The following is a 26,107-nucleotide window of genomic DNA, read 5'->3' on the forward strand; positions in this document are numbered from 1 at the left end:
TACCAATTCTTTGCCATCATAGAAAGAGCTGCTCTCTTTCTTTGATTTCTTTGGGGTATAGACCTAGTAGTCATATCACTGGATTAAAGGATATGTACAGGGGTGGCTAGGTGGCGTAGTGGATAAAGAACCGGCCTTGGAGTCAGGAGTACCTGGGTTCAAATCCAGTCTCAGACACTTAATAATTACCTAGCTGTGTGTCCTTGGGCAAGCCACTTAACCCCATTTGCTTTGCAAAAAAAAACCCTAAAAAAAAAAGGATATGTACAATTTCATACCTTTTGGGAAATAGTTCCAAATAGCTCTCCAGAGTGGTGTAACTAATTCACAGCCCCATGAAGAGTACAACAGCATACCTGATTTCCCATATCCCTAACCAATACTTGTCATTTTTCTTTTTTGTCAATTTAGTTAACCTAGGTGTTGGCTAGTTAATCTAGTAAAGTAGTGGCTCGGAGTTGTTTTAATCTGCAGACCTCAAATTATTAGTGATTTACACCTTTTTTAAATATAACTATTGATAGTTTTTTTAACCAAAAAATACCTATTTATATCCTTTGACCATTTATTAATTGGAAGTGACTTATTCTTGAAAATTTGACTCAATTCCCTCTGTATTGGAGAAATAAGACTTTATCAGAAAAACTTGCTTTAATTTTTTTCCCCAGTTTTCTGATTTTCTTTGGATTTTATCTTCATTGGTTTTTCTTGTGGAAAACCTTTTTTGATGTATCAAAATTATCCTTTTGGCTTCTTATGAACTTCCTTATATCTAGTCATGAGCTTTTCCCCTTTCTATGTTTCTAAAAGAAAATTTCCTCTGACCTGCTTCTTCTGTAACCCTTTTATGTCTAAATACCTATCTAAATCATTTTGAGTTTATCTTGCTATGCAGTGTAACCTTTTGAGATATGCCTAGTTTTTACTTTGTACTTTCATGAAGAATGTCTTAATGCAGATTTATAAAGGTTCGGAACACCAATGTCCAATACAAGGAAATACAGAACTCACAAGATAGTAAAGAAAGTTAACTTGATTAAATAAAAATATAAAATGAAGGACAGATGAGGAGAAAGAGACAGATTAGGTTCTCTGGAGTCCTGGATAGAATTAGATACCTTAATGGAACCTTGGAAGGATTAAACACCCTTCCCCAAATCAGTAGTCTGGTAAAGTTTTAGGGGGTTCTTAACCTGGATCTACTAGTACCAGGCACTGGGAGAAGGGAACAAGGAGCCTTGCATTGATTTATATTAGGGATAGAAACAGAAGACTTGCACCCTACCCCCAGGAAACTGGAAGCTAAGGGGGGAATGGGCACACAGGAAGATGTTTTGGGTCATCACTGCTGGTCTTCTTCTGACAGGATAACTCAGTTTCCCAGTCAAGAAATTCTGAGTTTTCCTGAGGTTTCAAAGGAAAATCAAGAAGAGGAGAAAAACGTAGACACAGAATGGGTTAGGGAGGCTACTATATACCTTCCAAGGAGCTAGATCTTTTTGGAAGAAGCAGTATCTTATTCTCTGTCATCAAGTGAAAGGTCATTCAATAAAGGCAGAGAATGAAGAGTGGTGGTGATTGGTACTCCTTATTCAGAATACCAAAGCAGCTACTTGTTGACCTAAAAGAAATAACAGAAGTCTGTTTACAGCTGGAGAATGAGTCTGGAACAGGACAGAGAATTCCAAGAACTGGCAAACCAGAAAGCTATCATATTTCTTCTAGTGATTCATGGCAGTGGTGGCAACTTCCTCTATCTCTCTCAGTAATTCACTCAAATTGTGAACCAGCTCTTCTCACCCTTATAGCTCTATGTACAACCTACTTCTCATGAGTTCCTTTCCTCCATGTCAAAGAGAAAATAACACTATTTAAGAGATGTGATTTTGACATCCTTCAGAAGCTCATAATACCAGACACTGAGGACTTTTTCTTGACAGTAGAAACTATCTCCAAAATATGTCAGTTGCTTATGATTATGTCAAGTCAATTTAATAAAAAAAAAAATGACAATTATACCCAAATTAAATTATTTATTCAGTGACATTTCAACAAACTACAAATGCTATTTTTCCTTGCTTGGTAAAATAGTTAACAAAATTCATATGGAGCAACAATGGTCAAGAATATCACAGGAACTGATGAAAAAAATGTGAAGGAAGGTGATCTTACTCTACCAGAACCAAAACCATACTATAAAGCAGTAGTTATCAAAACTGCCTGGTACTGGTTAAGAAATAAAGTATGGATCAATGGATTAGGATAGATTTAAAAGAAACAATAGTAAATGGCTACAGTAATCTACTCTCTGACAAACCCAGACATTAGTTTCTGGGATAAGAACTCACTATTTGAGAAAATTGTTGGAAAAACTGGGAAAGAGCATGGAAAAAATAGGCATAGACCCATATCTCATACCCTATACCAAATAAGGTTAAAATGGGTACAGGATTTAAGGCATAAAAGGTGATATCATAGATCAATTTATAGATCAAAAAATACATGGAAAGGGGAGAAATTTATGACTAAACAAGAAGTAGAGTACACTCTAAATTGCAAAATGTATGATTTTGACTATATTAAATTTAAAAAGTTTTACACTAATAAAACAATGCTGCCAAGATTAGAAGGAAAATGGAAAGCTGAGAAACAATTTTCACAGCTAGGGGTTCTAATAAAACTCTCATTTCTAAAATATATAGAGAATCAAATTTAAAAGGTTACAAGTCATTCTCCAATTGATAAAATGGCCAAAGGATATGACCAGGCAGTTTTCAAATGAAGAAATTCAAGCTATACATAATCATATGAAAAAATGCTCCAAATCATTACTAATTAGATAAATGCAAATTAAAACAACTATGAAGTACTATCTCACAACTATCAGATTGGCTAAGATGATAAAAAGTGAAAATGATAATCGTTGGAGAGGTTATGGCTGGATTGGGACATTAATGCACTATTGGTGGAATTGTGAACTTTCTAGAGAGCAATATGAACCTATGCCCAAACAGCAATAAAATTGATCATACCCTTTGGCCCAGCAATACATATATTAGGCCTATATCCAGAAGAAATCATAAAAAAATGGGAAAAGTCTCACATGTTCCAAAATATTCATAGCATCAGTTGGGGAATGGCTGAAAAAAATATGGTACATGAATGTTTGGAGTACAGATGTTCTGTAAGAAACCATGCTTCTAGAGAAGCATGGAAAGAACTACAAGAACTGATACTGAATGAAGGGAAGAGAACCAAGAGGACATTACACACATTAATAACATTGTGATTTGATGAACCCTGGGAAACCTGTTATGGACAATGCTTTCCACATTCAAAGGAAGAATAACAAAACAAAACAAATACCTACAGAATCTGAATGAATACTACTTTCACTTGTTAAAATTTTCTCTTATGTTTTTCTTTCCTATCTCATGGTGTTCTTTCTTTTCTCTTAGTTCTAATTCCTCATACAGAAGATGACTAATCTGTTAACATGTTAAACACATATGTATATGTAAAATATTCAACAGACAGTTCGCCATTAAGGGGTGGGTCTGGGAAGGGAGGGTGGAAGGAAATTATGTAACTTATAAATATGCTTATGTATGTGGATGGAGGTTGAAAACCTTTAATAACATTTAATTGGAAAAATTAAATAGAAACTATCTCCAATTCCCAGCTATATGCATACATAAAATAAGCAATAATTATTATTTAAAGATAAGGCATAATCTGCAAATCAATCTCAAGCTTTAAGATCCTTAAAGATGTTTCCCTTAGTTGGAACTAAAAAGAAATGTTGAAGAGGTAAAGTAAAAAGGTAAGAAACTGGGGGGTAGACAAGCCCCCTAAGATTATTATCTCACATCCAGTTTGGAGATGGAAATGACCAAAAAAAAAAAAAAACCAATGATAAGCATGGCATAATGGCTATCTTCCAAAGCCAACTATAAATCACATGCAGCAGAGATGATTCAACAAGAATGTTACAGTAAAGTGAGTTTATATTCAAGAATCTTGGAAAGAATGGTGGAGTTTGGGGTGGGTCATAATCTCAGTGACTATTATTTCAGGTATCTTTGATATGCACACTGTTGATTCAGGAAGAAGGTCCACGACTGAAAAATAAACCTACCATATGTATGAATAATTATTATTCATTAGGATGGTTCCTTCAGAAGCCCAGAAATTTTTCATTGTTCAGATGTAAAAATTACACCTATAAAAAGTGGTAAATATTTTAATTTGTTTTCCTTGCAGTTGGTGAATATCTTGAGCTTAATTTATCAACACATGCCCATCCTCAGACTTAAGGAACAAAACTTCAATTTTATTCTACAGGCTATCACTCAGATAGCAAATTTCCACCTTGACACAGTTGTTTGCAGTCTCCTGAAAAAGCCTCTACCCTTTGACAGGTAGGTCCTAATTAACATCTGGTCTTCTGACCTAATAAGGGACATCTATCTCCCCAGGATAAAAAAAAAAAATTTGAGAAAAGACAAACAACAATAGACAAAATATGGGGAATCTTTTCAGTTATTAAAATATTTCATCTAAATTATTTGCAGCAGATAATACTTTTCTGAGAGAATTCATATATATTCTTATAAGATGAGATATGATTTAATGTAAAAAATGCATGCTGAGATTGATCATTAGCAGTATGTGTTCCTTCTCTTTCTTAGTGCCATATTTGATAAAGATTTTTGTCATAAAATCTTAAGGTTAGGAGTGACCTCATGATTCATCTAGTCCAACTCCTTCCTGAAGTCTTCCACAACATGGTCAAACAGATGACCATCCAGCCGCCTCCTGAAGACTTCCAATGATGGAGAACTGACTGCCTCCTAAGGCAGTCCATGCCACTTTTGAACAGTTGGGAACTGAGTGAATTTTTAATTGTTAGGAAGTTCTTGTTTTGAGATGGATTTGTATTTCTATACCTTGAACTGTGGGTGGCATCCTTGCCACCCCAAAAATATAATCAAGAATCTATTAAAGAGTTCACTATGTGCCAGTGATTATACTAAATGGCTAAGACATAAATGAAAACAAAAACAAAAACTGAAGTGGAGAGCATCTAAATAGGTAATTATATAAAAGCTAAAAAGAAAGTAAATGAAAGGTAATCAGAAAGGAAAGGCACTAGCAGTTAGGAAAAAGGCTTCCTGCAGCTGGGTGGGGGGAGGAAGGCAGGAAACCAGGAGACAGACAAGATGGGGCAAAATATTCCAAAAATTTTATAGATAACTAATATAAAAGCAGGAAGATAAGAAAAGGAGAATTATGCTTGAGAAAAAGCAGAGGTGGGGGAGGAGCAAAGTCAAGATAGAGGATTGAAGGCTGCATTTCCTGGGAACTCCTTCCCCCCACAAAGTCCAAAAAACAAATAAATGATAACTCTAGCCAAAATTTAGAGGGGCAGAACCCACAGAAAGACTGAGTGATACATTTTTCCCAGTCCAAGATAAGTTAGAAATTCCATGGGAAATGTGTGTTTCACCAGGACCAGGGGTTGGAAAAAAGCTACAGCTGCAGTGCAGCATAGCAGAGCACAGCACAGCACAGCCTAGAGATCACCGGCAACAGCTTGAAGGGGTGGGTAGAGAACACTGCTATACCCGAATGAGTGTGAAGTGAGGAGAACCTGCTGCAGAATCTGCAGTGAGAATCTGGAGAAAGCAGCCTGCACCCCCCCAGAGACAGTAAGGGAAGTCTGCAGAGATTTCTCTGCTCTCTCTCGGGGTAGAACTCTGCTGCAAGACTACACTCAGATCCAGGTTGCAGTTTGGGCTTCCATACTAAGCTAGCTGGATCCCTCCTTATAGCCCTAGGGCAGAGGGAAGTACAGGGACATCTACATATCAAAGCACAGGCAAGAGAGCATAAGACCTTGGAGAAATAAAGGTCCCAGTGGGGTGTCCCCCCCCCAAAAAAAGACCCAAATCTTGGAAGTGCTGCAAATTAGCCTTGGGTTGAGGAAATGAGTAAACAACAGGAAAAAGAAGAATCTGACCATAGAGAATCATTTTAGTCCCATGGAAGATCAAAACACATACTGAAATGATGACAAAATCGAAGCTTCTGTATCCAAAACCTGAAGAGAAATAGAAAATGGGTTCAGACTATAGATGAGCTCAAAAAAGACTTTGAAAAGCAATTAAGGGGGTGGCTAGGTGGCATGGTGGATAAAGCACCGGCCCTGGAGTCAGGAGTTCCTGGGTTTAAATCTGGTCTCAGACACTTAATAATTACCTAGCTGTGTGGCCTTGGGCAAGTCACTTAACCCCCTTTGCCTTGCAAAAACCTAAAAAAAAATACTAAAGAAAATAATGTGTTAAAAGATGATGATTTTGCAAGAAATCAAGAAGAAAGAAGACTCTCCCAAAAAAAAAGGCAAAAATTAGAAGAAAATGTGAAATATCTCTTTGGGAAAACAACTGACCTTGAAAACAGATCCAGAAGAAATAATTTAAAAATTATTGGGCTACCTGAAAGTCACAACCAGGAAAAGAGCCTAGACTTCATTTTTCAAGAAATAATACAGCAAAATTGCCCTGAGATCCTAGAAGCAGAGGGTAAAATAGAAATCAAGAGAATTCACTGGTCACCTCCTGAAAGAGATCCCAAAAGAAAAACTTCCAGAAATATTATAGCCAAATTCCAAAACTCCCAAATCAAAGAGAAAATTCTAAAAACTGCCAGAAACAAACAAGTCAACTACCAAGGTTCCATAGTCAGGATTACACAGGATCTGGCAGCATCTACATTAAGGGCTTGTAGGGATTGGAATATGATAGTCCAGAAGGCAAAACATCTTGGTTTACAACTGAGAATGAACTACTCAGCAAACTGAACATCCTCTTTCAGGGGAAAAAATGGACTTTCGATGAAACAGGGGACTTTCAAACTTTCCTACTGAAACAACCAGAGCTGAAAAGAAAGTTTGATCTCCAAGTACAGGACTCTAGTGAACCATAGAGGGAGTGGAAGAGAAGGACTAAATATGAGGAACTTAATGATGTTGAACTGTTTGTATTCCTGCATGGGAAGAAGATACTGGTGACTCATATGAACTTTCTCATTTATAAGAGCTGTTAGAAGGAGCATAAATAGATAGGGCATAGGAAGGAGTGGAATATAATGGTATCATATAGTAAAATGATGGAGTCATAAATGGAAGTGATGGAGTGATGGAGTAATAAAAGAAAGTACTGGGAGGAAGAAAAAGGAGATGAAGAAGAAACTACGAAATTTCACATGAGTCAAGAAGAAGCTTTTTCAATGGAATGGAAAAGGGTGAAGGCAAGGGGTAATGAGTGAGCCTTCATTCTCATCGGAAATGGCTCAGACAGGAAATAACATACACACTTAATAGGGTGAGGAAATCTATCTTACCCTAGAGAAAAATGAGAAGAAAGAGATGGGATAAGTAGGAATGGGGGGAGGGAAAGGGGAAAAAGGTGATAGAAGAAAGGGAAGATCAAGGGAGAGGGTACTCAGTTTCAACACACTTTTGGACAGGGCCAGGATGAAAGGAGAGAGAAAAATAGAATAAATGAGCATGGGGAGGAATAGAGTGGAGGGACAGCTAGTAATACCAACTGTGAGAAAAATATTGAAGCAACTTCTCTGGTGGACTTATGATAAAGAAATCAACTCACCCCAGAGACAGAGCCATTTGAATCTGAATAAAGACTAAAGTACAATTTTTTTCTCTCTCTATTCTTGAGGTTTCTCATCTTCTGGGAGAGGGGGCATGTTTATTCTTATGTTTTCTCTTATAACACATTTATTTTACATCAATGTATAGCATGGAAACAATGTAGAGACTATCAGACAGCCTTCTGGGGGGGAAGGGAGGGGGAATTTTAAAATTCAAAACCTTATTAAAAACTGATAGGTACATATTACTGTTGTATATAAAAACAAATAAAATGTTAAAAGGCTAAAAAATAGCAGATCAATATAACTATATCATAAGTTCATAAGAGAAGTAAGAGGACTGGAAAGAGGGAGGATCCAGTTTATAAAGATCTTTAAATATCAAATAGAGGAGTTTATATTTGATTTTGAAGTTATTGAAAAGTAGTCACTGGAGTTCATTGAATGGGTAGTGACATGGCCAAAATGGTTAAATGATACTCTTTTTAAAAAATCACCTTGATAACTTAGTGGAAGATAGATTCAGAATGGGAAAAGATCATCCTACAATTATTATATCAGTAATTAAAAGTTAAAAATCTATTGCAATAATCTTGAAGGGTAATGAGGGCCTAAATTATGGAGGTGGCCACATGAGTGGAAAGAAGGGGACATATATGAGAGATGTTGCAAAGATAGAAATGAAAAAATTGGGGAACATTAGGTCTATGAGGTAAGAGATGAAATCAAAGATAGCCCAGAGACTGAGAGGAAAGTAAGGAAGAGATGAAGGTCTGAGGAGAAAAACAGTTCATTCTATTTTTGACATGTTAATTTTAAGATACCTAAGGGAAATCCAGTTAAAGATTTGCAGTAAGCGGTTAATAACTGATAATTGTTCCTCAAGGATGGACATATAAACCTAATCATCTCTTGTTAATAAATGATAATCCTTGGGAACACTCTGGGTGGTTAAATAAAAATCCTCAATATCTCCTATGTGAAAAGCATGTTCCATCTCTTCCTCACTAATAAATTATATATACCCTTTGCCTGGGTGATAAAATGACTGGGCTGGCACATAAGAAAATCAAAGAAGAAAAGGTACTATCTTCATGAAAACATCTTATAGAAGCTCTTTTTGTTATGTCAAAGAACTGGAAAAGAAGGAGGGGGCCAGTCAAAGTGGGGAATGATTGAACAAATTATGATATCAGTCTTCAACATTCACACATTTAACTTTTGTAACTTTAAGCATTTATGTGATTTCATTAGTAACCTCATTTTCATTTTTATGTTGGCAACTATGCACATTTGTGACTAGTCAGAAAAAATATGAGCAATGTTAAGTGTGGAAGTTTATTAAGTGGCTGATATGCTTTACTGTTTTAGAGTAAGGAGCTCCCTGTACATTTGTTGCATATTTTCATTGTTTGCTTTAAAACTCAAATTTTGAGTTGCAATCATGTACCCAAAGTGTAGTATAAATCTTTTAGTATCTAAGGTAATGTCAAGATCTCACCAGTCTCAACATCTTCCAAAAGCAACAATTAAAGTCCCAGCAACCTCTTCCTTGGTTTTCAGAGGTGACCAAGGTAGAGAAGTTTACAGAAATATAGTACAATGCCCTCACCTGGCACCAAAAAAGGTAAGATTCAGGTTTAAAAATGGTTTCTTTAGTTTTAAGAATTTTATTTGTTGTACAGTATTTATGATACTATAGATTTCATGTATAATGAAAAGTGAATATTGAAAATTTCACACAAAAAGTCACAGAATTCTAGGGAATTACTTTTAAGAAAAAATACTTTGCATGTTACAAGTTTTATTTTGTATACTGCATCTTATGGCTAGTCCATGGTTACTTTGTTAAGAAAAATTATATATTACCAGAATTAATATTTTGTTATAAGAATAGTGAAAGATTATAGTTCTTTCTGGTTATAGGAACTTAACCCCCTATTTCCTATAGATTCAATCAACATTTGTATTTTTTTTTCTTTTGTGCCATTTTTTAGGAATATTACCCCTAAGAAAGTTGAAGATTGACTCTGTATGTATGTGTGTGTGTGTGTGTGTGTGTGTGTGTGTGCATGTGACAGAATACTATTATCTATAAGAAATTAAAGATGAACCTGGAAAGTTTTATATGAAGTATAGCAAAGTAAAGTGAGCAGAAGCAGGAGAATTACTACAAAATCAAAATATTTTAAAGGCTTATGAATTCTAATTAATGCAAAAATTAATCCTAATGTCAGAAGACCAATGATGAGTACTAGCTACCTGCTAACAGAGAAGTGATAAACTAATATATGAAATAAGGCATACGCTAACCAACATTGAATTATGTTTGTTATGTTCAAGTGTTTGATTTTTCTTCCCCTTCCCCTGGGGAAAGAGGGAAGGAAATAAAAAAATGAAAAATAACTTAATAATTTAAAAATATTTAATTTAAAAATGTAATCAGTAGCTTGATGGTAGGTTTTATGGTACTCAGGAGTTACCTTATGCATTTTCCATTTCCTCACAATTCTAGGGACATGAAAGCTCTGTGGAAGGCACTGGCTGAGGATAGTTCCCCCAACATCCAGCTTATAAAGACCTTAATGGAAAAACTGGAGAATGGACTGGAGAATGATGTAGCGGATTCAGAGACCACTGCAGTAAGTTAGATTACCACCTTTAAGTTGAATTAGTGTCCAAGTTCAATCAGCTCCTCAAACTTGTCTACTTAAAGTTTGTTGTTATTCATACCCTTGTTTGAGTGCTGATCCAATTTCAGCATCTATGGAACAAATGTAGCAATAATACTATCTGTGAGTGATTCACTTGGGAAAAGGCCCCTTGTAATTCAAATTGAGATGCCGAATTCTCCATCAGAACAAAAAAAAAAACTTGTGATTTCTGCTTTGTTTAGAACACTATAAAAACAACCAACCAACCAACCAACAATGATAACAAGGATAGCAACATCAAAACTCCTTCCTTTTTCAAAATTTCAAGGAATGGGAAGAACCCCTGGTATTGATTAGACCATTTTCAGAAGAAAAAAATCAAAATTAAGTGTTTTCAGCACAAAATGATCATGAAGGATATTAGGAGGTCTGAAGATTAATTCAGAAAGTGTCCAAGTGTCCAAAGTGTCCAAGTGTCCTACTTGATAAGTAGGAACCTCAATAATATTTGTTGTTGCTTTCCTCAGAATTCCCCAGGAGAACTCACCCACATCTTGTCAAAGGGATTCTTTCTCTCCCCTTAGATTGCCTGTGCTATATTTGAGGTGGTATCAACAGGCATCTCTATCAAGGATTACTACGCTGAGATTTTCTATCTGCTCTTGAAGCTCATTAGCTACACATTAGGTGAGAAGATACCAACTCCAACCCTGAATGAGAGAAGAAGGGTCTTACAGGAGGAACAGAGACCTCAGGAAGGGAATCCCTGCAGGTAAATAATACATATGTGGCAAGGTGGGGGGGGGGGGGAGCTTCTGTTATTGCTGTCATAGAACCATGAGATTAAGAGCTGGAAGGGATTTTAGATATGAATTATCTAGCTCATCCAACCTCCTCATTTTAAGGATGAGGAAATAGAGGCTTAGTGACTGGCCCAAAGTCAGATAGGCAACAAATAGCAAAGCTTAGATTCAAACACAAGTTCTCTGCTGTTTCCAAGGTATGGCCTTGTCCCTCTCAGAGAACAGAACAAATAGAAGGGTTTATTCATTTAGCAGGCATGATGCACCATCTCTACCATCTATCCCGCTCTGGTCTCTCACATAACCACCAGTTGAATTCAGGACCTCATTGTCTCTTGCCTAAACTGTTGTCATCTTCTAGTTGGTTTTCTTGACTCCATATTTACTTTCTCCATTCTATTCTCTGCATAGTTTGCACTAGCTCTACCAAGATGGTAACCCTGGGGACTGCTTTCAGGCTAGGATGTCTTTGTCTCCATAGTGTCTAGTACTAATAGTCACTTCATAAATTGGTATTAAGTTCATGCAGATTTGATGATCTCAGGCTATCATTTTTCTTCATAGACCTGGTTGGCTGTGTAGAACCCTGGCAGAGAAGAGAAAATGACTAAAAAGTGCTGCATTTTTAAAGGGGAAGAAAACAGAGTGCATAACTATCTCTGATCATATGAACTAGTACAGTCATTGTTCCTCAGGGCACCCTCGTTTCTCCTCCAAGACTATAAGGCATATGATTCTGCAATAAACTGGAACCTTGATAGTGGCTGTTATTGCTCCCTTCCATTCCACCCCGCCCCCAGGAATGCTCATTCACCAGAAGACTCAGTTCTTTCTAGACTAAGAGGCGTCTGACCCTTTTGAGACAGTGGTACATTCCTTCTGTGACCAGAAATGGTAATAGCACTGGTTATGGAATCAGAACACTTGAGTTTAAATCCCATCTCTACCACTTGCTACCATGTGTTTCCAGGGTATGTCCCTTAAATTTCTTGGCCTTCATTTTTTCTCATCTGTAAAACAAGGTTAAACTAGATGATCTCCAAGATCCTTTGTACCTCTAAACCTATCATACTACAACCCTATCACCCAGTGAATTTGTTTCATGTCTGCAGAAGTCGCTGTTATTTGATACTGCTCAAATTTCCTTGCAAGGATTTACTGTGATATTTCATTGTGTCCCAGGAAGAGAGAATAATCCCCAAGCAAGGTTTGCATTCCACTGTTAAGCCCTAATGACCATTCTATCCTCATTATAATGCTAACTTGTGTAATATATATAATATGTATTATATATGACACATATATAGCATATAATATATATAAACACATATATGCTTGTATATATGTATATATATAAAGATATTTTGCTTCATTCTTTACCTTATACTTCTAATTGAATAAATTCTAGTAATTATTTGTCTTTACTAATTACTGACAGGAAATACTATATCCTACATAAACAAAAATAGCTTCTCTGTGCTAAGCCCTATGCTAAGCACTTTACATATAATATTTCATCTGATCCTTACAACAACCTGGAGAGGTATGCTCTTATTAACCCCATTTTACAGATGAGGAAACTGAAGCAAACAGCGATTAAGGGATTTGCCTAGAGTCACACAGCTACCTATTGTCTGAGACCAGATGTAAATTAAGGTATTTCTGACTCCATGCCTAGCATTCTAACTACAGTACTACCTAGTTGCCTCCAAATATAATAAAAAATAATGTAACCTATAATATGAGATAAATAATAAATTACAAATCATTTAACTACCCATTTGCTTTTTAATTGCCTTTTCTATGACCACTGACCTTTTTTTCCTCAACCCAGTCTATGGAACAATGTCTCCCTTCTTTCTCTCCCCCAAGGCTTAATGCAAATCCAGCTGGTTTCCCTTTTTTTTGTTTTGATGAGCTTAGCATCCTCTTCTCTTTATTATCATTAAATCACAATTGGCTTTCACCTCTTCTCTCTCCTTTTCCCCTTACCCACTCACAGCCCTTTCTTTTACTTGGACTTGGAATATTCAACAAAAGATTTTCTTCATGAAATAGCACTTGGCATTTGGTTTTTCTTCCACTTTCCAGATCATCGAAATTTCACTGACCAAGAATTTCAAGGGAAGGAAAAAAAAAAAGATAATATTTTGTTCTTTCCATCCTTGGAGCTTTGGTGACTTCTAAGGCTGGTGAGAACTTGTGGTGTTATTTGCTGCCTCCTCTCATCTCAGCAGGTCCATCTGGATCAGTCTGGTTGTATTTTCTACCACACATCACTTCCTAATCCCGGATGATAAATTATATTTGTGAAAAGAGTTGAGTCTAAGCCAACTCATTTCTCTATTTCTGGCTGTCTTCTTCAGGCTTGCAACTATAACTCTGAAATGTGTGCAGAAACAAGCCATAAGAGAAGGTCTGGCTAAAGAGTCTGAAGAGGGAGACAATTTATGGAATCTACTGACTAGTCCCAATTCCAACCACCTAGGAGTGTGTGCCCTGGCCAGGTAATGGTTAGATACTCTAAGGTTAGCGCTGGGGAAAAAACAAGAAGCAATTATAAAATTTCTATTGTCACCACTTTGCTTTATGTGCACTAGATGCTAGATAAATGTTAAATAAATGAATGAATAAAAATAGGGAGGAAAAACTTATTATACTTGGACTCTTAATTGGTTGCCTCATTTAGGATCAAGAAAGAAAAATGTCAGTAGGTTAATGGAAAGAGTGGGAAGAAGCAGAAAAGCTTAAGAGTTAATAGTCAAAAACCTATTTATCCACCCAGGAAAAAAAAAAGTTGTTACTTATGGGCAATTATTTACAAAGTTGGTTTAAATTTTGTAAGATAAGTCATTTAGAAGACCCACACCTAGAGCCCCAGCCCTGGAGTCAGGAGGGCCTTAGTTCAAATCCGATCTCAGACATTTGATATACCTAACTGTGTGGCCTTGGGCAGGTCACTTAATCCCACTGCCTTGCAAAAACTTTTTAAAAATCCCACGCCTGGAATTCCTTTTCCATAAGGTACTCTCATGGAAAGTTTGTCTATTCCAAGGTATCTGATGCTTCCCCTAACTCAGAGATCCTTAGCCATTTTTGAATCGAAGTCCCCTTGCTATTCTGGTGACACCTTATAGATTCTTCTTCACAATAATGTTTTTTTTCAAGGCAGTCAGAATTAAAAGTCTTGTCTAAGGTCACACAATTAGTAAGTGTAAAGTGTCTGAGGCAAGATTTTAAATTCAGGTCCTCCTGACCCCAGGACCAATGTTCTATCCACTGTGCTACCTAGCTACCCTTACAATAATGTCTTTAAATAATTGAAGGAAATAAAAAATTTCCATCAGAAGTTAGGAAAAAATAAAGATACACTTTATTACCATCCCCTGAAGCCTATTCACAAACCTCTCAGGGATCCATGGACCCTAAATTAAGAAGTTCTGCCCTAGCTATTTAGAAATGCATTCTCTGTGTAAATAAGTGGCCCTTGCCTTTTCTAGGAGTTTAGCCTTCTGGCAACAGGAGATTATGATCGACATCATGGAGTACATGTTTCCATCACTTTCTTCATCCTCAGAGACCTTCCGAATAACAGGCACAGCATTCTTCTCTGAGGCAAGACCCCACAACTCAAAGCATGCCATTCACACACACACACACACACACACACACACACACACACACACACACATCCATACTCTTCAAAGTTGGGCTCTTCTGTCACAAAAAAAAAACTCACTTGCTTCTCCAGGTTTTACACCCTCCAAAACACAAAGCTGAACTATTTTGAGCCATCTTATTGCCAATCCAGAAATCTAGATTTTTCTGCTTTTATCTCTTCCGTGTAGTAGATGCTCTCAGAAGGAGAAGAGAAGTTGGTGCCCTTATTGGAGTTCTTGGCAGCAGTTCTTGTTGCCTTCCTGTTCTGCAAATCTACTGCCATGCCTTCCTGATTTTAACACTAGTAAATCTTGTCATAATACAAAAGTTTCTGGAAAGAATTCTATATGAACCCTCAATCCCATGACAATACGCTCAGGCCCAACTATTCTCTCTCCTATACCCCAATGTAATTACAATCCATTTCTAAATTATGGGCTAGTTGACTCCTTTGCTTTCTTTTCTTCTAAAAAAGGAGATAAAACCTAATTCTAAGACTAATAATAAATATGTTCATTTCAGCTCATGAAAGAGCCACTTCTTTGGAAACGGGGAAATCTAAAAGAAGCTCTATTTGTAATAGACCAAAGTGCCTGGGACACCAATACTACCTTGAGACAAATGGCAATCAGAGGGCTTGGGAATGTGGCCATTGGATCACCACAAAAGGTAAAAGAATCTATGAGAATTAAAGAGAACTATTAATTATTTTTGAATGATTTTATTTATTTTGAATTTTACAATTTTTCCCCTGATCTTGCTTCCCTCCCCCTATCCCCACAGAAGGCAGTATTTTAGTCTTTACATTGTTTCCAGGTATGCATTGATCTAAGTTGAACGTGATGTGAGAGAGAAATCATATCCTTAAGGAAGAACTAGAAAATATGAGATATAGTAGAATTACATGATAAGATAACTTTCTTTTAAATTAAAGGTAATAGTCTTTAGTCTTTGTTCACTCCACAATTCTTTCTCAGGATACAGATGGCATTCTCTGTCACAGATATCCCAAAATTGTGCTTGACTGTTGCCCTGTTGGTATGATCACGTCCATTAAGGTTTGATCATCACTCCCATATTGCTGTTAGGGTGTACAATGTTCTTCTGGTTCTGCTCATCTCGCTCAGTATCAGTTTGTGCAAATCCTTCCAAGCTTCCCTGAAGTCCCATCCCTCCTGGTTTCTAATAGAACAATAGTGTTCCATGACATAATATATACCGCAGTATGCAAAAGGATAAAAACATCACCTGTACAAAAATATTCATAGCAGCTCTGTCTGTGATGGCAAAGAATTAGGAATTGACTTGAATGTCCATCAATTGAGGAATGGCTTAATAAACTATTAGTTTTTCTTAAATGCATCTGCTGGCTGCCAGAAATTAAGTAAAGATAATGCTAATGAAATGCTGAAATGGAGGCTTGTGAATCCATGTGACCCCTGCCCCCTAATCCCCATAGTCCCTGACTCTATGGCAGTTGTTAGCATTAAGTGACCTCTTTTCTCAACAGGCAAAGAAGAATAAGCAGATGCTATTAGAAACAGTCATCAGGGGTCTCTACCATCTGACTCGCACAGAGGTCATCTGTGAAAGCTTGAAGGCATTGAAAAAAATCCTAGAACTGCTCACAGACAGAGATGTGAGCTTCTACTTCAAAGAAATAGTGCTCCAAACAAGAACCTTCTTTGAAGATGTAAGTGATTCAGATCCAGGAATCCTCTACCAGAAAGAGTGAGATGACAAATGTGGAGACACCTCACACAGGGTCCTGGAGGTGCTCAGTGCAGGATGAAGGGCAGAGTAATGAATGGCATCCTTCTTATAATTTATTCTAGCTCTTTCTCTTCCTAAGTTTTCATCAGATCATAACACTGGAGAAATATTCACTCCTCCAAGTCCCTGCCTTCAGGCAATATCACAGAATCAGCCCAGGCAGGCGAGAATCCTTCTATATTTAAAGTCTACCAGGGGAGAAGATTCAATAGTTTCTCTCAGGAATCCATTCCAATGTTTATCCTCTCCCAACATCAGGAAATTATATATCTGTCTTACCCAAATCCTGTTTCTTCCTCTTGTCCTAGCTAGTATCAGTAGAAATGGAAACCAGCTAATCACCACTCTCCTTATTACAAGCATTTGAAAAGTATAAATCATTTGCCTACTTCAAAGGCTAAAAAGTGTCATATTCTTTTCGTTTCCCCCAGCATTACATGCACCAAACCTTCCTGTTACTGAATCCCATTGCATCCCAGAATTCTCTCCCAGTTGGGTTCAAATATTCTAATTGTTAGGAATCAAAGAATAAAGCAAGAAACTTTGTTTTCCAGGCCTGTCATGATGCCTTGATTGCCTGTATCCCATTTCTTGGTGCAAGACTTACATGCACTATTAGATCATTTTGTTGACAGCCAGGAAATACCGAAGAACAAGTGTTCTCCTTTGAACCCTTGCTAAATTCACAAAGCCTGTCTTTAGTTCTGTAGCCCAGAAATAGACAAAATAATCTAGATAAAGATGGAGTAGGACTGAACGATGCATAAGATAAAATTCACAATTCCAATCAATCAGCAAGTATCTGCCATCTTCCAAGCACTCTGCCAATCAGAGGGTTACTTGTACAGAGATTGAAAGAATTCCTTTTCATCCTAATTTCGTGTTCTTTAAGCCTGATTTACAATCAGTCATAACCATCTATGATCTTTCCATCATTATTTGCAGTTCTTACACAGTTCTGCCCTCCAGTCTATATTCATGAAACTACTTTCTTCCCCAAACTATGTAGCCTCAATAAATTTCATTTTGTTTGCTTTTAATTATCTCTCCAATTGACCAAGATCCTCCAGAATAGAGACCTAAGATAGTGTGTTCTCCAAAATAAATGAGCATGCTTCTTTTCTTCTTTCACACATATAATTGATGACCAAATTTAATCCAGGGTCAGAAATGACCCCTACAGAGAACTACTTGTTATATACTCTTCCCCATTCATTTGACACTGATCCATTGATAATAATTCTCTGGGTATGACCTTCTGTCAATCATGCATTTACAAAGCAGTTATGTGCTCAAGAATAAAGATGTCCTCAGTATCCTTGTAAGAGAAAGAATCTAAAGATTCATTGAAGTCAAGCTAGATTATATCCTATCATTTAGCCTAGATCTCCCTAGGCTGTCAATTTGCCATACGAGAAAATTAAGTTCTTTTATTGGCCTTGGGCTTTCACAGTCATTTTGTTTGTTATGCAGGTAGGCTGCTTTCTTCAAAGAGTTTCCAAATTTATTTCATCCTGTATTTTGCACTGTCTTGCTTAAGCTTCTGAAATTGATCTGTAATTTTGAATCATTTGTCCTTCTTTTCAAATTATAGATACTGTATTACTCTTTTTGAATTTCTAGACATGATGCCCTCTGTCCCTACCCCAGTACCCATAGCCCTAGTACTCTAGGATTTCTCAAAAATGGCAGCTGTGCAAATCACCTTGAGTCAGGAATTGATTTTGGTATAAATAAGAAGGCAAATCAGCAGACAACGGAAGCAGACAATAAGCAGAATTATGTGCAGTAGATTGACCTAGACAATTTTTCTAACAAAACAAGCATCCTAATTTGATCTACACAAGCCCTTCCCCTATTCTGCTAAATTCCTCATTCTGTTAAAGATTGTTCTAATGACTGTGATGTTACACAAAAAAACAAAGAATAATTTATAATTTAGGAAGATCCATAAAATCACATTCTAGAAAGGAGCAGATGTCTAATTGAATGAATTATTTTCTCACTGAGCCCCCACAAATCATTGTCTGAGTTTCTGGACACCTATTGAAGATTATTTAGGATTGTTTGCCAACCAGTTTAGATCATTTGATCCCCTTAATGTAATGGTAAAAGCAGCTAAATCAGGACCAAGCACAACATCAGAAAGACCCCAGAGAATTCAAGAGTTCAGGTTCAAGATCTTGCTACACTTGTGGCAATGGAATGCCATCATTATGATCAAGTTTTTCCTTAGTACTTCAAAAGCAAAAACTGTGCTTCCTATTTCTCTTGTATCTCCCTTTTAAACCTCACTTCCCACCCCGCATTTCTACCATTCCCCAACCCCTAATAGCCAGATCCAGTTTTTATACATCCATATGAAGCAAAGTTATGGATGTGGGGAGGAAACAATTCCTGTCTACTCCAGGAGTTTTTAACCTGGAGTCCATGAATTTTCTATAGATAGGCAGACAGGCAGACAGACAGGGCAGAACAGAACAGGACAGATCAGGACAGGACAGGATAGACAGAAACACAGAAAAAAAATGGAGGTATTTTTCAACCTAATTGTCTTCATGTGTAAGTCTTATGTACTTTTTTTTTGCTTTTGAAAACATTCTGAAAGGGAATTTATGGTCTTCACACAAAAGGGTCAGAATCCCCAGACTAGTACCTCCCTTGCAGATTGTATAGATGGGTATGAAGAGGGACCAGGAGCTGAAAGTCTTACCTAGATGTGTTTGTGGCTACAGGAGCAGGATGATGTGAGGCTGACTGCATTCTCCTTATTTGAAGATCTGGCATCTCTAACAGGAAAAAGGTGGAAAACGTTTTTTACTGAAGAAATTAAAAAGAGCATGATTTCATTTGTTCTCCATCTCTGGGATCCCAACCCAAAGATAGGTACGGTAAGTGAAATAGCACAGAAACTCACCCCTCTTTATTCTCCTCTCCCCTGAAAGAACAGAGAGCCCACAGGCCCCCCTACACTGCTCAACTGAAGAACCAACTCTGATGGTGCCACTCAAGTGACACAGAATCTAAAAGTCATTTCCCGAATATCTATGATCTCTCCCTATCTTGTTCAGGGCTTCCTCTTCCATCTTTACAACTAGTATAAGCACCAATGAATGGCAATAAAACTCCTGGTGCCACTGATTTCCTATTACTGAAACCATTGCTTCCCAAAATTCTCTCCCAGTTGGGCTCAAATATTCTGTTAGGAATCAAAGAATAAAGAGAGAAACTTTGTTTTCCAGGCCTGCCGTGATGCCTTGACTGCCTGTATCCCATTTCTTGGTGTGCAAGACTTACATGCACTATTAGATCGTTTTGTTGACAGCCAGGAAATGCCAAAGAATAAGGAATTCTATAGAGATCTATGCATGAAGTTGGTGAGTAAGGAGCAGGTTTATCAAGAAATAATTTGTGTTCTAAGAAAGGAAAGAGGGCCCATTAGGTGGACAAGATACATACTTCTCCAGAATGATTTGGGAAAATTGCAGCATGGCAAATGAAATAGATAATCATTGACTACAATGAGAACAGTCATGAGAGATAGTCATCCCCTTCTCTCCATCCTTGCCATCACTACTGTTTCACTCTTAAAGAATACTAACTTCAGTTAGGATGTTATCTCCCCAGGGTTTCACTACTGAATTTAGGACAGTATAGGGATAGGCTAACACCTGTGATTTCACTGCTAGAGGAGACTACCAGCTGAGGAGATATATATCAAATGAAGGGTACTTCCTTCTCTGCAGCATATAGTCTTATAATTCTCCATGTGAATGCGGCCTCATCCTAGAATGTGTGGAGGGGAATAAAGTGGAAGGAAACTAGAAAGACAGGGAGGCAAGAGGTAGTGAAGAACTTGATGTGACAAATAAAGGCTATATAAGGGTTCTCTTATTTTTTCATTCCCTTTAAATATTTGCTAGTAGAACTTGAGAGAGGAAGAGAGTCAATTACTTCCTCTTATAGATACTACCAGCTTAATATTTATTTCTTCTAGGCAAAGAAGAACCAGGACCTCCTGTGGATCCTTCACACACACACATTTGCCTACTTCAGCAGTTCCTGGGAAGGTATCCGAAGTGGTGCAGCCAAACTAACAGGTCAGGTCAAGTCTCCTCTGTCACTCTCATGCTCCACTTATGTCTCCTTCCTCTCTTCCTTCTTTTCTAAATCTTTCCTTCCCATTGTCTGCCCTAGCAAAACCCCAGTGTAATTAAGAGATCTTGCCCCAGAAAAATAGGCAAGATCTCCTTTCCCCATAAAGTGATACTGGCTGCTTCCCTTTGCAAGTACCATTTGTCAGAGAAACCCTGAAACTTAAATTTGGAAGGAAACCTAGAGACAGCTTTCTCCAACCTCAAACAAGAATTGCCATTTTATCACAATGTACCTGACAAGCAGTTGACTTGTCTTTGCTTGAAAATCCCCAATGACGAACAACTCCATGAGGCAGAACATTCCTCTTTGGACCAGTTCCAATGATTAGGAATGCTTTTCTACACCAAAATGAAGACTGTGCTAATGTTCCTTCCACCCATCATTTGACAATGCTATTACTCAAAGGGTCTTGTTTCTTATGTAATAGCCCAAATTTACATATTTGTCCTTATTCTCTACCAAGTGGGGAACTCCAAGTTCAACTTAAATCTTGATCTCTTCATTGTTCTTCTGGTATACTAAACTCCTTCCAATCTCTCTGAATTTATTCATGTTGTACACACATACTCAACTCTCTTACAAACCAAAATGGCTTTCTTCTTAAGACACCCCCTCTTAACTATGGCAACAGCACTCTAATGGGTATCTGGAAGATACCTAGGTATCATCCTCACCTATTCACACATACCCCCCATATCCAATCTGTTACCAAGCCCTGTTGATTTTTTCCAGGTCCATCTTTCTTATGAAGTCTCTTCTCTTCATTGACATTGCCACTCTCCTGGCACAGATCCTCATCACTTCACACCTGAACTATTGAAATAGTCTGCTATTGATCTCCTTACCACAAGTCTCTCTCTCCACTCTAGCCCATCCTTCACTTAGCTGTCAAAATTGATCTTCCCAAAGCACAGGTCTGACCATGTCACCCCCATTCCAATAAGCATCATTCAATCCCTATCACCTCCTGGATCCAACATAAAATCCTCTGGCATTCAAAGTTCATCAAAACCTGCCCCCTTTTCAACCCTTCTAATCTTCTTATACCTTACTTCATAGCACACACTCTATGATCCAGTGATACTGACCACCTTGCTGTTCCTCAAACAAGACAATTCATTCCCAAATCTTAGTGTTTTCAGCAGCAAAAACCCAGGCCTGCAATGCTCTCTCTCTTCATCTTTACTTCCAGACTTCCCAGAAAGTCCCAGGTTCTGTAAGAAGCTTTCCTGGTTCTTCTAAATGCTCCTATTTATTATCTCTATCCTGTAAACAATTTGCAGTCATCTTTATGCTTTCAACCCTTTTGAATGTGAGCTCCTCAGGACCAGAAGCTATCTTTTAACTTTCTCTGTATTCTTAGCACTGTGCTGGCATATAACAGTCACTTAATAAAAGTTCATGAACTGATTGGGTTCTCTAAAAATCACTTGCCATTTGTTGATCTTGAACAAATTGCTTAAATGACTTTGATCTCAGCTTCCTTCTCTGTGAGATGTAGGGAATGCTTTTATGGAGGTCTCTGATGGTTCTAAAATTCTAGGATTCAAGTTCTAGTTTTTTTCCCCCATTAAACCTAAAACTTTACAAAAACTGCTTCAAACTGATCTCTTCCTTATCTGAATTTCCATAACGGTTTTAGCTAAAACTCGGTTGTTCCTAAGGATTAGTCTAATCTTCCCTCACTCAACTGGCATCTTTTGAGAACAGAGATCTTTTATTACCCTTCTTGATAGCACACCCCATTCACCCTGGTACCTAGCATAGAACTGAACATAAAGAAGTCATTCAATATTTTTTGGGTGATTACAGCCAGAGCATTAATCCTCACATCTCCTTGAGAAGTACAAAATGAAAATTTGCCTTCCATGCATATAACCAGTATTGTAGCTGGTTTTTATAAGATCCATTTCTTCTTCCTCCCCTGTTACTATCCCTTTTAAAATGTGTTTCCTCTTGTAATGAAGTTAATGTTCCCTTCTCTTGAGTTTAGATGCCATTATTCAGAATGTGACACCTCAATTCTTGGAGATGCTGGACCAAGAACAATTGGACGCATGTATGTAACAAATATACTTTTTTGCCTAGATCAAAGCTGTTTTCAAAAAAGGAAGCAATATTATACTTCCTTGAGCTCTGAGTAAATATAGAAGCTGTAAAAGATAGTAATATTTGATGCACTTGAATCAAAATTAGAGAATTCTTAGAGAGTAAAGTTTCTTAAGAACTCTAAATTTAGATTAGAATCCAAGAGTAAATCGCCCAACCCCCGCTCCCAGGAGTCACTGTCAACCTACTTCTACTTTCTAATTTCCTATAAGACTACTGAGATCTAAGGCTCTTCCCCAAAACCTATAAACAGAGGATCCTTTCAACCATAGCCTACAAATTTAAATAAGGTGATGCATAAAGGTAGGACATTTAACAGTTCTGTGATTCTGAGCAATTCACTTAACCTCTCTGATCTTATTTTCCTCATCTGTAGAATGGGGATAATAAGAACACCTATCTCTCAGAGCTGTGAGGGACAAATAAAATAACTACTGCTTTACAAATCTAAAAGTGGTGAGTCATTGTGAACTGTAATAATTATCAGGGAGATAGTATGATGTGAAAGACTATCACATAGTAACCACTAAAATGTAAAGGAGAGCCATATTGAAGCATCTGAACTCATATCAATACAATGTTAAAACTTAACTCCTCAAGACCGATGATGCAATTAATGCAGGTCTTCTTAAGACTCTTAGTGTTTTGCTTATTTTGCTACATTGTACCTTCTTTATTTTAAAGGAAGGTTCTAGTTGGTGGAGGAAGGGAGCATTAGCAAATGTTTCTGCAAAAAAAATTTAAATAAAGGTGGGAGGAAAAAGGGGAAGATAGAAAAAAATGAGAGAAAAGGAGGGAAGAAAAGGGAGGAAGAGAGGAATGGAAAGAAGGAAAGGAGGTAGAGGAAGGAAGAAGAAAAAGAAAGGGAGGAAGTGAGAAGAGGGAGGAAAGAAAGAGAAAAGGAAGGGGGTGAAAAGAAGGGAAGAAGGGAGGAAAGGTAAAAGGCAAAGTAGAGGAGGAAGAAAGGAAGGGAAGGAGGAAGAGTTGAAAGGAGAAAGGAAGGGTTTGTGAATTTGAGTTTGAATCTCATCTCTGATACTCCATAGGTGAATGACTTTTGAGCTTTAGTTTCCTCATCCATAAAATAGAGGTCACTCTTTCAATACCTACCTCAAAAGAGTTGCTGTGAGAAAAAATGTTTCACAAAGCTTAAAAAATTATAAAAATGTGAATTACTGTCATTAATAAGCTGAGTTAGGGGAGTTGGCCCTGCAAGGCAGCACTGGATGGATCTGCTTTTGTGATGCCCCTACAGTTATGACCTCTAAATGTCTCCTCATTCATTGACCTTTCCTTTTTCTTCTATTTCAGGTCTCCAGGCACTTAGGGAAGATCCCTGTGTCAGTGTCCAGAGAGCTGCTGAAGCTGCTATGCAGACCTTCTTGAAAAGATGTAGAGAAAAAGGCAACCATTGATAAATTGTCAGGAAATAAACTACTGGACTTTTTATATGACTGAATCTAATCTTCATCCCAATCCCTCATAATTTTGCTGTGCCCAAGAAAGGACTAGCACTTCAGAACTGGGGATTTTGTCCAGTGGGAGCCTATTTCTCTCTCCAGATTCAGGCACAGCTATGCCAAGTCTGGAACGATTAGTGTCACACACACCCCCCCCCCAGCATTTCATTACTGGGTCACTTCTTTGACTCACCTGGTAACACCTCCTCTCCCACAAGCTTTTGTCAGATTTGTCCTTCTCCCAGGAAGTTCAAATTTCAGAAAACTTCAGAAAACTCTGTATTATCAAAGTATTGTTCTTAAGTCTCCCAAGTGGAAGTTGTGATCATTCTCCATACATTATCTTTTCCTCTTCCATCTTTGTCCCCACTGGAGGCAGCATAATCTGGACACCTCTCTCGTTTAACAAGTAGTCTTACAATCACCATTAATTTGCCCTAATTCTTCAGTCGCTCAAGGATTTGTGATTCTGTCATCATGAGATCTCCCTACGCTCCCTCTAAGACAGCAACAAACTATGACATAATAAAACAGATTTGCCTGGGACTCAAGAGAGATCAAGCAATTTTCCAAGGTGAAGCTTATTTGTTTTAGACCAAGGTTAGTAAAGTAATGGGATTTGAACTCACATCATCTTTCTGACTAACAAGTTGGGCACATCATTCTCTTCTCAGATGTAATTTGTAAGCTAAGAATTATCACTTGTTTCAATGAAAAAAACTTTTTGATCTAAAAGTCATTCAGTAAGCATTTATTAAGCGTCTACCACATTTCAATTGCCATTTTAAATATTGGGGGTATCACACAAGGGAAAGACAGTCTCTGTTCTCAAGGACAGTCTAATAGGCTTCCTTTTCAATTGCATCCCAAAACTTCTGCCCTCTTTATATTCTAGAGCCTGGTAAGGGATTTTTTGGGGGGTGTAGGTTGGAGGGTGTTGTTTTTACCTTTTTTGATGCCTCCAAGATTATTTTTCCTCTAATCCTCACCATTTATCATTGATGATTCCTTTCCTATTTTGTCCTAAGGTCCTTCTTAGACTTGTATTACTAGAGTGTACACACTTAATTGGGCATCTAGGAATATTTTGACCTCCCAGAACCTTCAGTGGACCAAGTAAAACTCCATAGGTAGGGAGCCATCTGAATACTGGATCACACAATAGAAAAATCCTCATAAGACTGCAAGCAACTCAAGGACATGTTCTATGACTTGGGTTTCTTCTGTAAGTCCCACCATGGTGAAGCATAGTCATGAGCCCATAAGAACTGCTCTATTAATAATTACTGCCTGTCTATTTTAGTCAAAGACTGTTCCACTAATCCAGGATCTAGAAATATTCTCCCTACAGATTTCAATTCCATTTAGATAATAAAAAGCATTGTGCTGCAAAACCATTCACTTGACTTTAGGACATTTGGGATATGATAGAATTAAAATGGACTTTAACCAATTAACTGCTTGCTTTATTTTGCACAGCTATTGTATGTGATTATGGTGCCCTGGACTATAATTATACCACTTGATATCACTCTTCTAGACAAAGTACTTTCAACCAGAGATGTCAAACATAAGACATGAATGAAGGCTGCCCACAACACTCCAATGAGGTCTGAATCAGATTAAAATTTAATCAAGAAATACTTAACAAAATAAATAAAAATAAAATAAGACATAGATATTATATTTTAAAACTATTAATATGCAAGCAAAGGGATCTTTATGTATGGATTGGTGACCCTATTCTATTTGTTTCATACCACTGCTGTACATTATGGGGTCTCATACAACCCATGAAGCAGGCAAACACAATGTAGAC

At 37.4% G+C, this 26,107-nt stretch overlaps 1 protein-coding gene across 2 annotated transcripts in view; it reads left to right on the forward strand.

Moving 5' to 3' along the window:
- Positions 1–25,027, forward strand: part of MROH2B (maestro heat like repeat family member 2B) — a 91,814-nt gene extending 66,787 nt beyond the window's left edge. Inside the window, exons 31-42 of one of the 2 annotated variants that reach the window (XM_074202545.1) lie at positions 4,264–4,421; positions 10,187–10,313; positions 10,910–11,097; positions 13,495–13,635; positions 14,629–14,743; positions 15,311–15,457; positions 16,299–16,481; positions 19,297–19,452; positions 19,804–19,938; positions 20,559–20,661; positions 22,713–22,778; positions 24,140–25,027. In XM_074202545.1, the coding sequence (XP_074058646.1) occupies positions 4,264–4,421; positions 10,187–10,313; positions 10,910–11,097; positions 13,495–13,635; positions 14,629–14,743; positions 15,311–15,457; positions 16,299–16,481; positions 19,297–19,452; positions 19,804–19,938; positions 20,559–20,661; positions 22,713–22,778; positions 24,140–24,243 (1,623 nt within the window). In that variant the 3' untranslated portion in view covers positions 24,244–25,027. Of the gene's footprint in view, positions 1–4,263; positions 4,422–10,186; positions 10,314–10,909; positions 11,098–13,494; positions 13,636–14,628; positions 14,744–15,310; positions 15,458–16,298; positions 16,482–19,296; positions 19,453–19,803; positions 19,939–20,558; positions 20,662–22,712; positions 22,779–24,139 lie in introns of those variants that run through there. The other variant, XM_074202546.1, reaches the window with a different exon arrangement.
- Positions 25,028–26,107: the final 1,080 nt, after the last annotated feature.

The sequence above is a fragment of the Macrotis lagotis genome, chromosome X, assembly GCF_037893015.1.
Source record: "Macrotis lagotis isolate mMagLag1 chromosome X, bilby.v1.9.chrom.fasta, whole genome shotgun sequence".
Lineage (NCBI taxonomy): Eukaryota > Metazoa > Chordata > Mammalia > Peramelemorphia > Peramelidae > Macrotis > Macrotis lagotis.